At 48.1% G+C, this 15,180-nt stretch overlaps 1 protein-coding gene across 1 annotated transcript in view; it reads left to right on the top strand.

The window, feature by feature from the left end:
- Positions 1–2,707: 2,707 nt before the first annotated feature.
- Positions 2,708–15,180, top strand: part of LOC112230290 (septin-9-like) — an 84,109-nt gene continuing 71,636 nt past the window's right edge. The window contains exon 1 of the mRNA XM_042310827.1: positions 2,708–3,044. Within this exon, the coding sequence (XP_042166761.1) occupies positions 3,020–3,044 (25 nt within the window). The 5' untranslated portion in view covers positions 2,708–3,019. The remainder of the gene's footprint in view (positions 3,045–15,180) is intronic.

Below are 15,180 nucleotides of genomic sequence, written 5' to 3'. Positions count from 1 at the left end.
AAGAGTTGTTATTTATGATGCAAGGTGATTTGTCAATCAGTCAGTCGGCTGCAATGTCGAACAAGCCCAATGGTCACGTTCTGCTCAGACGTTGCTTGCATTAACCAATGGTTGCATGCCACGTCATCGACTGTCATCAACTGACATATTGCTACAACATGTGGTAAGCAGATACTTAAAATACCTATCCAGGCGTTGTAAGATCTGTCATGTGTCAAACATCTAAGCTCAGGAACACAGAAATGTCTATGCATTCAATGGGCTCATTTGGTATTCATGTTTGCTGTGAGAAAAACAGCTAAAATAATTTGAATACATTTTTAAAGAAGTCTACCCACTGGGCACACACTGGTTGAATCAACGTTGTTTCCACGTCCTTTCAATGAAATGAAGTTGAATAGACGTCTGTGCCCAGTGGGTATTTTGTCACAGCATTTTGTTTTAAACAATTTGCAATTGTTGTTGTTGTTGTTTTTTTGCACATTGAGGTAGCAGTTATGTCAACATCATTCATAGCAAAAACTGACCACCAGAGAAGGCTGGTGGGATGAGTTATAGGAGGCTGGGCTCATTGTAATGGCTTGAATTGAATAAATGGAAGGGTATCAAACGCAAACATGTGGGGAAAAAAAACGTTTGACTCCGTTCCATTAATTCCATTCCAGCATTTAAAATGAGCCCATCCTCCTATAGCTCCTCTCACCAGCCTCCTCTGCAGACCAAGTATAGGCAGCCTGGATCAAAATGTTGTTGTTTTTAAAAGGTCAGAGTTGGAACTAACCATTTTAAATGAATACGTACTGTATTTCATCAAGGTAAGTGTTTCCTTTAAGCTTCGCAAGAGGAGCCCAAATAATGTCTTAAGCTTGTGTGGATTTTGCCCTTATCATGACTCCAAATCAATTGCACCACATTGGGTCATTGGATGTCCACTTTAGCCTTGTCAGGGAAATGCCCCGACTCTTAGGCGCTGCCCAAATGCTCTGTCTAATCGCACATACGCCTCGCACGCAAAACAGGTTTGGAAACATTTGTAAGTTAACTTTAAATGCGAATGACAACATTTTTCAAACACAAAACATACACTTACTGTAGACATTACACCGTATAGCAAAGTTGCAGCCAGCTGTGTTTTGAGTAACACCTGCTTCTGACCTGACCGGAAATGTGGAATGGAATGGTCCAAGGGAAATGTGAGTGCAGAGTGAGAGGATGTGTCATTCCATGGCTGAAGGCTGTTACAGCTGGGTGCAACTTTCTTAACGGCCTACAGTAAGAGTATCTTTTGTATTTGAGAGATTCTTACTCACTGGTATAAAAGTTAAGTTACAGAGGTTTCCAAAACCGTATTGCAAACTAGGATTATGAACGTTTCTAAACGTTAAAACAGAGTGTCGGGATTGTAGTTCACATAGAGCCAGTTGTGATCCATATCTTCAGTTTACAACCCAAAAGGCTATGAGCCCCCTTGGGTTCTCGAGAGCTAGTGTGGATTTAGATAAGGCCCAGACAATAGGAGCTAACCTGCCTATTTCAAGTTAAATATGAAACTTAAGCTATGAGTATAAAAGATTACGTGAGTAACTAATCTCATCCATCTTGAATTCTCCTCTTTCCCATGTTATTTATTTAACTAGGCAAGTCAGTTAAGAACAAATTCTTATTTTCAATGACAGCCTAGGAACAGTGGGTTAATTGCCTGCAGAGCGACTGATTTTTACCTTTTCAGCTCAGGGATTTGATTTTGCAACCTTTCGGTTACAAGTCTAACACACCTGACAGATGTGGCAAATTAAACAGCATGATTGTTACACAGGTGCGCCTTGTGCTGGGGACAATAAAGGCCGCTGACATATGCAGTTTTGTCACACAACAATGTCACAGATGTCTCAAGTTTTGAGGGAGCATGCAATTGGCTTGCTGACTGCAAGAAAGTCCACCAGAGCAGTGGCCAGAGACTTGAATGTTCATGTCTCTACCATAACCCACCTCCAATGTCATTTTAGAGAATTTGGCAGTAAGTCCAACCAGCCTCACAACCGCAGACCAGGTGTAACCAAGTCAGCCCAGGACCTCCAGATCCGGCTTCTTCACCTATGGAATCATCTGAGACCAGCCACCAGGACAGCTGATGAAACAGAGGAATATTTCTGTCTGTAATAAAGCCCTTTTGTGGGGTAAAACCCATTCTGATTGGCTGGGCCTGGTTCTCAATTTGGTGGGCCTATGCCCTCTCAGGCCCGCTCTTGGCTGCGGCCCTGCCCAGTCATGTGAAATCTATAGATTAGGGCATAATATAATTATTTCAATTGACTGATTTCCTTAAATTAACTGTAACAGTAAACCGTTAAATTGTTGCATGTTGCGTTAATATTTTCGTTCAGTAATAGAAACATCGGAGCCATTAATATTTATAGGGTGTTTGTGACATTTCACACCACAATAAAATGCAATGGATGTGTTCTAATTTACGAATAGAACCTCCTCAATCTTTCATGTCATGGTCAGTAGAGCGACATTTTGGGGACGCCAATGAGCTCAAACAAATGTATTCCACAGGGCAACAACACATGACGTCGTCTCTGCGACCTCTCTCTTCATATGGATTGACTGGATGCTTACGTACGGATGATGTCATGCATGGAAAGCGCAACACTAAAATAACAGCATGGTCATAGGTGGGACGTGCGTAAAAGGCACATCAACATCCATTCCTGCCACTGATGCACGCTTGATTCCGTATGCACTCTCGTGTGGTCTGAAACTTGGAGCATCCCACGAAGTGCACATCAGTCTTGGTGAAACATCCAGCGACAATAAATAATACAGTCTAGGCTACGATACATTAGAGTTGTCTACTCGGTTTGAATTGGGATACGGTGAACGGTTACCCATGAGCCGCGGCAACAGTGCGAACAGTGAAAGGACCAGCGGGATCTACTACAAGAATACTTGGACGAATACTGAATACATTTTTTGGAGAAAACGTTGACTAAATTGTCTCCCAAACGACCAGAACATGAAGAAAAGTCCTGCGAATTCAGGTATGTTGGGAAATGTGTTATTATTGTGGAATACACTATTGTGCGCCCAACCCGCAATTCCAAGTTGCTTTATTTCCAAATGATCTTGAAGGCTTGTTGTAGCTGATGTGATATTTTTGAGTACATGTCTGTCTACTGTGTATTTTCAGCACTTAGTTTGATTCCTTTGTATTTTAATATGAACCTCCTGTTATATACATTTCTGAATATATTTTAGTTTAATGATCTATCGGCTAGTGTTTTTCCCTACATGTCTGCATGTGTACCAACTATATCCCTGGATTACCCTGTATTTTCATTACTTGCATGACTTGTCATTAGACAAATCAAAGAGCCTACACTTAAACACAGGGAGCAGTACAGGTCAGTCGCCTCTACTCCTTTTCTCTCCTTTTTATTATCAGACTCTTTACTTTGATTTCTTTTATCATTCTCTCTCTTTGTTTTCATTTTCTTCTCTCACTCTGATCAATGTGTGCATGCAGACTGAGTGTACTCTACCTAGAGGAGAGCCCCCTGGACTTCTCTAGCCATTAAAGCCTCTGTCTCATTATGCATCATCCCTTTGTCCTTCTCCTTCCTGCTCTCTATGGCTGTGATGTGCTGGCCCTCTGTATGGCTGTGATGTGCTGGCCCTTTCTATGGCTGTGATGTGCTGGCCCTCTCTATGGCTGTGATGTGCTGGCCCTCTCTATGGCTGTGATGTGCTGGCCCTCTCTATGGCTGTGATGTGCTGGCCCTCTCTATGGCTGTGATGTGCTGGCCCTCTCTATGGCTGTGATGTGCTGGCCCTCTCTATGGCTGTGATGTGCTGGCCCTCTCTATGGCTGTGATGTGCTGGCCCTCTCTATGGCTGTGATGTGCTGGCCCTCTCTATGGCTGTGATGTGCTGGCCCTCTCTATGGCTGTGATGTGCTGGCCCTCTCTATGGCTGTGATGTGCTGGCCCTCTCTATGGCTGTGATGTGCTGACCCTCTCTATGGCTGTGATGTTCTGGCCCTCTCTATGGCTGTGATGTCTGCCCCTCTCTATGGCTGTGATGTGCTGGCCCTCTCTATGGCTGTGATGTGCTGGCCCTCTCTATGGCTGTGATGTGCTGGCCCTCTCTATGGCTGTGATGTGCTGGCCCTCTCTATGGCTGTGATGTTCTGGCCCTCTCTATGACTGTGATGTGCTGGCCCTCTCTATGGCTGTGATGTGCTGACCCTCTCTATGGCTGTGATGTTCTGGCCCTCTCTATGGCTGTGATGTGCTGATGGCTGTGATGTCTGGCCCTCTCTGTGGCTGTGATGTGCTGGCCCTCTCTATGACTGTGATGTGCTGGCCCTCTCTATGGCTGTGATGTGCTGGCCCTCTCTATGGCTGTGATGTTCTGGCCCTCTCTATGGCTGTGATGTTCTGGCCCTCTCTATGGCTGTGATGTGCTGGCCCTCTCTGTGGCTGTGATGTGCTGGCCCTCTCTATGGCTGTGATGTGCTGGCCCTCTCTATGGCTGTGATGTGCTGGCCCTCTCTATGACTGTGATGTGCTGGCCCTCTCTATGGCTGTGATGTGCTGGCCCTCTCTATGGCTGTGATGTGCTGGCCCTCTCTATGGCTGTGATGTGCTGGCCCTCTCTATGGCTGTGATGTGCTGGCCCTCTCTATGGCTGTGATGTGCTGGCCCTCTCTATGGCTGTGATGTGCTGGCCCTCTCTATGGCTGTGATGTGCTGCCCCTCTCTATGGCTGTGATGTGCTGCCCCTCTCTATGGCTGTGATGTGCTGGCCCTCTCTATGGCTGTGATGTGCTGGCCCTCTCTATGGCTGTGATGTGCTGGCCCTCTCTATGGCTGTGATGTGCTGGCCCTCTCTATGGCTGTGATGTGCTGGCCCTCTCTATGGCTGTGATGTGCTGGCCCTCTCTATGGCTGTGATGTGCTGGCCCTCTCTGTGGCTGTGATGTTCTGGCCCTCTCTGTGGCTGTGATGTTCTGGCCCTCTCTGTGGCTGTGATGTTCTGGCCCTCTCTGTGGCTGTGATGTGCTGGCCCTCTCTGTGGCTGTGATGTGCTGGCCCTCTCTGTGGCTGTGATGTGCTGGCCCTCTGTGGCTGTGATGTGCTGGCCCTCTCTGTGGCTGTGATGTGCTGGCCCTCTCTGTGGCTGCACTCTATTAATAAACACAGTGGTGTGTGTGTGTGTGTCAGAGCATACCTCTGCTCACTAGCTCCTCTCAGACCCCATCTGTGCTTCCCACTCATTCCCAACGTTCAGGACCACAGGATGGGCTCCTGGGATCAAGTGGATCAGAGAATCGGAAAAGAACACATGCTGATGCCACAGTGTTTTTTTTTAGTGTGTTGGGATTCATGCTCAGGTCACAGTTGGCAATACACCACAAATAGATCAGGGACCAGGCTAAGCATCATTAAGTAAGTGTGTGACCTTTCAGAGGGAAGGAGAATGGCCTTTAAAGCAGGACCTTTTCCTACATAGCATTATCCTCAGCAGTTTATGGAGTGCTATCAGTGATTATCACTGTATGTCGGCTCCTATCTCTGTTTATCATCCCAGAGACCTGGGAGAGCTCTGATACTGATACCAGCCCTCTCTTAGTGGTGGTGTTGAGACAAACCAGACAGCCTGTCCCAAAACACTCCCTAACCCTTCTCCTTGGGCCTATCCTTTCAATATTAAATCTGTAAGTTGTTAGCAATATGGTGGAAGGTCCCCCACTACGCTGCTTTAACCTATCCAAGCCCTTCAGATCTGCTTATACTGATACCAGTGCTCTGTTAGTGAGGATGAGGCGAAACAGAGGCCCACTCTGAAGGGAAAAGTACCCAGGGGCTTCTCTGCTTAGTTCAAGCTTTGCATGGATGCGTCCTGATTAAGGGACCACCACCGGCTCGGTTGCCTGTATTTCTGAGCTGATTCTTCATGAGTTATGATGATGCTCTCTTCTAGCGGCAATTCTGGGCTTGTGTAGTTGTCACAAGTGGAGATGTTGAGAGAAATGGGGAGAAATGTGAAAAAGCACCTGCACCAAAAAGGCTAAAAAAAGCACCTGCCTCAGGTTTGCAGTGGTCTATTTCGCGCTGCTGTGATTAGCGCTGGTCTATTTCGTGTTGCTGTGATTAGCGCTGATCTATTTCGCGTTGCTGTGATTAAACGCTGGTCTATTTCGTGTTGCTGTGATTAGCGCTGGTCTATTTCGTGTTGCTGTGATTAGCGCTGGTCTATTTCGCGTTGCTGTGATTAAACGTTGGTCTATTTCGTGTTGCTGTGATTAGCGCTGGTCTATTTCGTGTTGCTGTGATTAGCGCTGGTCTATTTCGTGTTGCTGTGATTAGCGCAGGTCTATTTCGCGTTGCTGTGATTAAACGCTGGTCTATTTCGCGTTGCTGTGGTTAGCGCTGGTCTATTTCGCGTTGCTGTGGTTAGCGCTGGTCTATTTCGCGTTGCTGTAATTAAACGCTGGTCTATTTCGTGTTGCTGTGATTAGCGCTGGTCTATTTCGCGTTGCTGTAATTAAACGCTGGTCTATTTCGCGTTGCTGTGGTTAGCGCTGGTCTATTTCGCGTTGCTGTGGTTAGCGCTGGTCTATTTCGCGTTGCTGTGGTTAGCGCTGGTCTATTTCGCGTTGCTGTGGTTAGCGCTGGTCTATTTCACGTTGCTGTGGTTAGCGCTGGTCTATTTCGCGTTGCTGTGGTTAGCGCTGGTCTATTTCACGTTGCTGTGGTTAGCGCTGGTCTATTTCGCGTTGCTGTGGTTAGCGCTGGTCTATTCCCCATCCCTGTGGTTAGCGCTGGTCTATTCCCGTCCCTGTGGTTAGCGCTGGTCTATTCCCCGTCCCTGTGGTTAGCGCTGGTCTATTCCCCGTCCCTGTGGTTAGCTCTGGTCTATTTCCCGTCCCTGTGGTTAGCGCTGGTCTATTCCCGTCCCTGTGGTTGGCGCTGGTGTATTCCCCATCCCTGTGGTTGGCGCTGGTTTATTCCCCATCCCTGTGGTTGGCGCTGGTCTATTCCCCATCCCTGTGGTTGGCGCTGGTCTATTCCCTATCCCTGTGGTTGGCGCTGGTCTATTCCCTATCCCTGTGGTTGGCGCTGGTCTATTCCCCATCCCTGTGGTTGGCGCTGGTCTATTCCCCATCCCTGTGGTTGGCGCTGGTCTATTCCCCATCCCTGTGGTTGGCGCTGGTCTATTTCCCATCCCTGTGGTTGGCGCTGGTCTATTTCCCAGCCCTGTGGTTGGCGCTGGTCCATTTCCCATCCCTGTGGTTGGCGCTGGTCCATTTCCCATCCCTGTGGTTGGCGCTGGTCTATTCCCCATCCCTGTGGTTGGCGCTGGTCTATTCCCCATCCCTGTGGTTGGCGCTGGTCCATTTCCCATCCCTGTGGTTGGCGCTGGTCCATTCCCCATCCCTGTGGTTTGCGCTGGTCTATTTCCCATCCCTGTGGTTGGCGCTGGTCTATTTCCCATCCCTGTGGTTGGCGCTGGTCTATTCCTTATCCCTGTGGTTGGCGCTGGTCTATTCCTTATCCCCTATCCCTGTGGTTGGCGCTGGTCTATTCCCTATCCCTGTGGTTGGCGCTGGTCTATTCCCCGTCCCTGTGGTTGGCGCTGGTCCATTTCCCATCCCTGTGGTTTGCGCTGGTCTATTCCCCATCCCTGTGGTTGGCGCTGGTCTATTCCCTATCCCTGTGGTTAGCGCTGGTCTATTTCGCGTTGCTGTGGTTAGCGCTGGTCTATTCCCCATCCCTGTGGTTAGCGCTGGTCTATTCCCCGTCCCTGTGGTTAGCGCTGGTCTATTCCCCGTCCCTGTGGTTAGCGCTGGTCTATTTCGCGTTGCTGTGGTTAGCGCTGGTCTATTTCACGTTGCTGTGGTTACCAGCTGGTCTATTTCAGTTGCTGTGGTTAGCGCTGGTCTATTTCACGTTGCTGTGGTTAGCGCTGGTCTACGCGTTGCTGTGGTTAGCGCTGGTCTATTCCCCATCCCTGTGGTTAGCGCTGGTCTATTCCCGTCCCTGTGGTTAGCGCTGGTCTATTCCCGTCCCTGTGGTTAGCGCTGGTCTATTCCCCGTCCCTGTGGTTAGCTCTGGTCTATTTCCCGTCCCTGTGGTTAGCGCTGGTCTATTCCCCGTCCCTGTGGTTGGCGCTGGTGTATTCCCCATCCCTGTGGTTGGCGCTGGTTTATTCCCCATCCCTGTGGTTGGCGCTGGTCTATTCCCCATCCCTGTGGTTGGCGCTGGTCTATTCCCTATCCCTGTGGTTGGCGCTGGTCTATTCCCTATCCCTGTGGTTGGCGCTGGTCTATTCCCCATCCCTGTGGTTGGCGCTGGTCTATTCCCCATCCCTGTGGTTGGCGCTGGTCTATTCCCCATCCCTGTGGTTGGCGCTGGTCATTTCCCAGCCCTGTGGTTGGCGCTGGTCATTTCCCAGCCCTGTGGTTGGCGCTGGTCCATTTCCCATCCCTGTGGTTGGCGCTGGTCTATTTCCCATCCCTGTGGTTGGCGCTGGTCTATTCCCCATCCCTGTGGTTGGCGCTGGTCTATTCCCCATCCCTGTGGTTGGCGCTGGTCCATTTCCCATCCCTGTGGTTTGCGCTGGTCTATTCCCCATCCCTGTGGTTGGCGCTGGTCTATTTCCCATCCCTGTGGTTGGCGCTGGTCTATTTCCCATCCCTGTGGTTGGCGCTGGTCTATTCCTTATCCCTGTGGTTGGCGCTGGTCTATTCCCTATCCCTGTGGTTGGCGCTGGTCTATTCCCTATCCCTGTGGTTGGCGCTGGTCTATTCCCCGTCCCTGTGGTTGGCGCTGGTCCATTTCCCATCCCTGTGGTTTGCGCTGGTCTATTCCCCATCCCTGTGGTTGGCGCTGGTCTATTCCCTATCCCTGTGGTTAGCGCTGGTCTATTTCGCGTTGCTGTGGTTAGCGCTGGTCTATTCCCCATCCCTGTGGTTAGCGCTGGTCTATTCCCCGTCCCTGTGGTTAGCGCTGGTCTATTCCCCGTCCCTGTGGTTAGCGCTGGTCTATTCCCGTCCCTGTGGTTAGCTCTGGTCTATTTCCCGTCCCTGTGGTTAGCGCTGGTCTATTCCCGTCCCTGTGGTTGGCGCTGGTGTATTCCCCATCCCTGTGGTTGGCGCTGGTTTATTCCCCATCCCTGTGGTTGGCGCTGGTCTATTCCCCATCCCTGTGGTTGGCGCTGGTCTATTCCCTATCCCTGTGGTTGGCGCTGGTCTATTCCCTATCCCTGTGGTTGGCGCTGGTCTATTCCCCATCCCTGTGGTTGGCGCTGGTCTATTCCCCATCCCTGTGGTTGGCGCTGGTCTATTCCCCATCCCTGTGGTTGGCGCTGGTCTATTCCCCATCCCTGTGGTTGGCGCTGGTCTATTTCCCAGCCCTGTGGTTGGCGCTGGTCTATTTCCCAGCCCTGTGGTTGGCGCTGGTCCATTTCCCATCCCTGTGGTTGGCGCTGGTCTATTTCCCATCCCTGTGGTTGGCGCTGGTCTATTCCCCATCCCTGTGGTTGGCGCTGGTCTATTCCCCATCCCTGTGGTTGGCGCTGGTCCATTTCCCATCCCTGTGGTTTGCGCTGGTCTATTCCCCATCCCTGTGGTTGGCGCGGGTCTATTTCCCATCCCTGTGGTTGGCGCTGGTCTATTTCCCATCCCTGTGGTTGCGCTGGTCTATTCCTTATCCCTGTGGTTGGCGCTGGTCTATTCCCTATCCCTGTGGTTGGCGCTGGTCTATTCCCTATCCCTGTGGTTGGCGCTGGTCTATTCCCTATCCCTGTGGTTGGCGCTGGTCTATTCCCTATCCCTGTGGTTAGCGCTGGTCTATTCCCTATCCCTGTGGTTAGCGCTGGTCTATTCCCTATCCCTGTGGTTAGCTCTAATCTATTTTGCGTCACTGTGTAACAGCGGGGGTTCCTTCTCCCTCATCTACTCTCCTCCTCAGTCTTCAATTACTAACAACCAGTGGACATACAGTTGAAGTCAGAAGTTTACATACACCTTAGCCAAATACCTTTTTAAAAAAGTTTTTCACAATTCCTGTACGATCACTTTATTTTAAGAATGTGAAATGTCAGAATAATAGTAGAGAGAGAGTGATTTATTTCAGCTTTTATTTATTTCATCACATTCCCAGTGGGTCAGAAGTTTACATACACTCAATTAGTGTTTGGTAGCATTGCCTTTAAATAGTTTAACTTGGGTCACACGTTTCGGGTAGCCTTCCACAAGCTTCCCACAATAAGTTGGGTGAATTTTGGTCCATTCGTCCTGACAGAGCTGGTGTAGGCCTCCTTGCTCGCACACACTTTTTCAGTTCTACCCACAAATTTTCTATGGGATTGAGGTCAGGGCTTTGTTATGGCCTCTCCAATACGTTGACTTTGTTGTCCTTAAGCCATTTTGCCACAACTTTGGAAGTATGCTTGGGGTCATTGTCCATTTGGAAGACCTATTTGCGACCAAGCTTTAACTTCCTGACTGATGTCTTGTGATGTTCCACATAATTTTCCTACCTCATGATGCCATCTATTTTGTGAAGTGCACCAGTTCCTCCTGCAGCAAAGCACACCCACAACATGACGCTGCCACCCCCGTGCTTCACGGTTGGGATGGTGTTCTTCGGCTTGCAAGCCTCCCCCTTTTTCCTCCGAACATAACCATGGTCATTATGGCCGAACAGTTCTATTTTTGTTTCATCAGACTAGAGGACATTTCTCCAAAATGTACGATCTTTGTCCCCATATGTCGATATAGGACTCGTTTTACGGTGGATATAGATACTTTTGTACCTGTTTCCTCCAGTATCTTCACAAGGTCCTTTGATGTTGTTCTGGGATTGATTTGCACTTTTTGCAATAAAGTACGTTCATCTCTAGGAGACAGAACGCGTCTCCTTCCTGAGTGGTATGATGGCTGCATGGGCCCATCTACAATTATTTTTCTGAGGTCTTGGCTGATTTCTTTTGATTTTCCCATGATACCAAGCAACGAAGCACTGAGTTTGAATGTAGGCCTTGAAATACATCTACAGGTACATCTCCAATTTACTCAAATTATGTCAATTAGCCTATCAGAAGCTACTAAAGCCATGACATCATTTTCTGGAGTTTTCCAAGCTGTGTGAAGGCACAGTCAACTTAGTGTATGTAAACTTCCGACCCACTGGAATTGTGATACAGTGAATTTTAAGTTAAATAATCTGTCTGTAAACAATTGTTGGAAAAATTACTTGTCATGCACAAAGTAGATGTCCTAACCGACTTGCCAAAACTATAGTTTGTTAACAAGAAATTTGTGGAGTGGTTTAAAAACAAGTTTTAATGACTCCAACCTAAATGTATGTAAACTTTCTACGTCAACTGTAGATATTTTTAGATATTTATTTCCACACAGAGCAAGACATGTTTTGTGTCTGATGTCTCCTATGAAGGCAAGGCCAGAGAATCTTCATCTGGACAGAGGCTTCTGTCTGTCTGTCTGTCCGTCCGTCCGTCCGTCCGCCCGTCCGTCCGTCCGTCCGTCCGTCCGCCTGCCTCATTGAGAACTAATGGGCTGGATGTAACCATGCTGTTGCCTATTTTCCAGTAACAATCTCCAAATGAAAGTGTGGTGGGGGCTCAGCAGAGTAAATGCACTCCCCATCTCTCTCTCTCTCTCTCTCTCTGTACACATGAGTGAACCCAGTCAGCTGCACTGTACACTGACTCCTCTCAGGATTCGTACACTGAATGGACCTTTTGTGCTCAGGAGTTGCTTAAGGGAGTGTTATACTTGCTATTTTTTAAACCTGGCCTCCATAATGAAGTGGGTGTCAGGTCTCTAATGTGCATTAGCAGCAAGCCTTTCGACTTAATAGCAAATAAAATGGCTCGGTGAAGCGTAACGTCCCCATCTGCATGATTTGTCATCAGGAAAATCGTTATCCTGACCTACAGCGTTTTATATTCTAGTCTTCAGCTAAGTTAGTACTAACAGGAAAGAGAGACCAGAAATAAATGTATTGTTAGTGTGTATGAGTTACTAATCAGTAACAGTGTTTTGTTTGTCAGATTGTTTGTGTGTGACGTAGTCGTCCCTAAGGGGGGCAGCACTCCCGGTGATGTCATTGATGTGAGGAAGTGACAAAATTATCTCAGTCCTGTGTACAGTATTTGGCTTAAGGAGGCTGTTGGCCCAGTTGCATCAGGTGTGTAAGTGCTGAATCAGATTAGTGCTGGCCTGGAACAAATGCCTGCATACTGTGTGAGTGTCCCTGGACACAGAATTGAGCAACACTGTAGTAAAGGGATGCTGTTTATCGAGTTGAGCAACCCTGCATGTAATAAGGAACTTTGTATCTAGTTTTTCTCAGTGTGTCAGTGTGTCAGCCATCCTCCTACTCAGTAGCACATCGGCAGATTCAGGTTCCGTAGTGTCCAAGCAGCAGATGAGGAGTCAATACTGCTCTTTACGTCTCCTTCACAATGCTGCCTTACAGTGAAGCCAGCTCGTTCCCTGAGTCTGAGACACTCTGTACTGGACCAACCCCAACTCACTGTGGATCGTGCTTCCACTGGTTCACAGAGTTCGAGCATGGTGCTGGCAACACAAGGGTTGTGGATTAGACTTCCCACACAGGCCATTGGTTGTTAATGTGCGTCCTGTGTCATTGTTAATAATGTTGACTATTCTGTCTCTTTAGAATAAAGTGTCTGCTAAGGGACGTATTAACCTCTCTCGCTGATGAGTATCACACCAGAACTCCCACTCAGACCTCCCAAGGGACTTTGTGTTCTGTGAATTTGCGTATCAGCTCAAACGGTTCCATCTCCATTTCCTGCTGGAGAAGCTTTAAGCTTTCATTAGCCTAATCTTAAGCCCCGCCCCCATAGGAAGTAGCCCATTACTTATTATGGCTCATTTGTCTCCTGTCTCCCCAGGTCCAGATGCCTCTATGATTAGCCTCGCTGTGCAGGAATGCCCACTGACGTTTTGTTTCGGAATGCCGTCAAAACCGCCGGAAATACTGTGGTGCGCTCTGTGACATCATTAGCCAGTGTGTCAGAGTTCAACTCTATATAAGGATGTTGATTTGTGTAACACGCATGACATTTCAGCTTAAAGCCTAGACCCCCAAAACCCCCCTCCACACACACACACACACACTTAAAACAGGACACTGAAAACAGGGCCATGTCACTATGGCTTAGGGTGATGGGCAGTCCTCTAGTGTTAATCATTATTTAGTTATATAACTTATATAAAACACACACACCTTCTGTTGAGAGCAGATGTCATTAACATGGCATGACTAATGAGCTAGTCATTATTGCCAAGCAGATTAGCTTGTAAACATAATGCGGACAGTCAGATTAGAGGGTAATATAGACTGGGTCAGTCATCTAATCAAACGAACAGATTTTTCTCCAAAACTGTTTATTGCATTTCCGCAGATGCATTAAAAACAGTAACAGTAAATAGTCGATTTTAAAAGTACTATGGTAGGTAATATGGATGGCCATGTCAATTAATAGTTGCATAATGTCCCAGTAGAAGAGCCACGTAGGGCATATTTAACGCTCTGAGGTCTTGTATTTATCTGGGAGAGCTCTGTGACCAAACTCCACATGCACAGACACTACCACAGTGTGTGTGTGTGTGTGTGTGTGTGTGTGTGTGTGTGTGTGCGGAGACTGTTTGGGTCAGTGCAGCAGATTTAGACATCAGGAGCCTGCCATGCTGATTACAGGGGCACAAGCCACAAGGAACCACAGGAACTCTTTCTCTCTCTCTCTCTCTGCCTCTCCATTTCTCCCTCTCGTTCTCTCACTCCCTCACCATGACTCCGTTTTAGTCTAATTCGCAGAGACAGGACAGAGGTGTGTGCGTGGGTGGAATTATTGTGGACTACCTAGCCCTCATTCTTGTTTGTCCATACACTCTGTACCCTGCTGTGTGTTAGGCAGTACTTAGTGAATTGATAAGGAATCCAAGCCACTGTTGATTTGTTTTTTCAGTGTCAACAGTTGTCAGTATTTAACTCCATCTGTCAGTTCTATCAACTCTATCAGCCATTCAAAATGCTAAGTGTGGTTCTGATATCCTGAGTCCAAGATCTGTTTGTGCTGTCTTGCCAACTCCCTTGCTATGAGTGTCACGCCAAACAAGTTGGAACACAAACAGATCAGAGACTCAGGCTAGGTCTGGGCTAGGTAGAGCCGGAGACTCCCGGGCCTGGACCCGACACTGTGAGGATAGATCCCATTCTGGTCTGTCTGCTGCCAGCTTCCTCCAGGCTCTAATTACTAACTTATGGTGAGGAAATATCCAGCAGATAAACCCAGTACCACCACAGCCACGCTGGGGAGGGACAGACAGGCGGACTACAGTCCAAGCACTTTTACAACACTTTGATTTAACTTCTTACTGACCTGGAATTGGGGTGGGGGGGGACTTTTGGAAAGCGAAAAGTCTGTCTTTGAGTTAGAGTTGAGAAATGATTGTCCTGTGGAGTGGGTTAGATTGTAGATACTAGTTTGTGTCTGTTTTGTCCTGTGATCAGCCGTTCCAAGAGTGGTTCCTCAGCCTTCGGGGCCTTGCTTATTCCGCTGTATATTGGCCATGAAATTCATTCTCTATTTGGTTATGAACTGGGAAGTGTAACTTCTCTCACTGACTGGTTTACACCAGATCAGCTTTAACCAATGAAAACCATTGAGAGATTGCTGGCAAACAGAACCGTCAAATACCAAGTCTAATCACTGTCTTATTGAAAGCAGGCCTTGCTCATTAACTCAACCACACTGACTCCACATAATCTCAATCCGCGTCTTTACATCGGGTCAATTGCCTTCTATCTGCCCCGTGGCAGGAAATGCCAATCTAGCGAGTGGGAATTAGTGCATGTGTGAGAGAGTCCTTAGATTCCCCCAGAGCCCCAGTAAGCCCCACTCACGCATCCCCTCTCCCCCAGCATTTGGACACCATCAGTGGGGAATATGGGGATTGGGGATGAGCATGTGGCTGCCATCGGGAGCAGAGAGAATCGGGTGATTGGATCAAATCAAGGTCCCTCAATCAGGCTGTGTGTGTGTGTGTGTGTGTCATAGGCTCTAGATTAGCAGCTGCTGTATGTGTTGTAGCAGGGTTTTTATTTAAGATGG

The sequence above is a fragment of the Oncorhynchus tshawytscha genome, linkage group LG32 (genome assembly GCF_018296145.1).
Source record: "Oncorhynchus tshawytscha isolate Ot180627B linkage group LG32, Otsh_v2.0, whole genome shotgun sequence".
Lineage (NCBI taxonomy): Eukaryota > Metazoa > Chordata > Actinopteri > Salmoniformes > Salmonidae > Oncorhynchus > Oncorhynchus tshawytscha.
The sequence above is the reverse complement of the archived record's forward strand: the minus strand, read 5'-3'. Positions and strand labels throughout refer to the sequence as shown.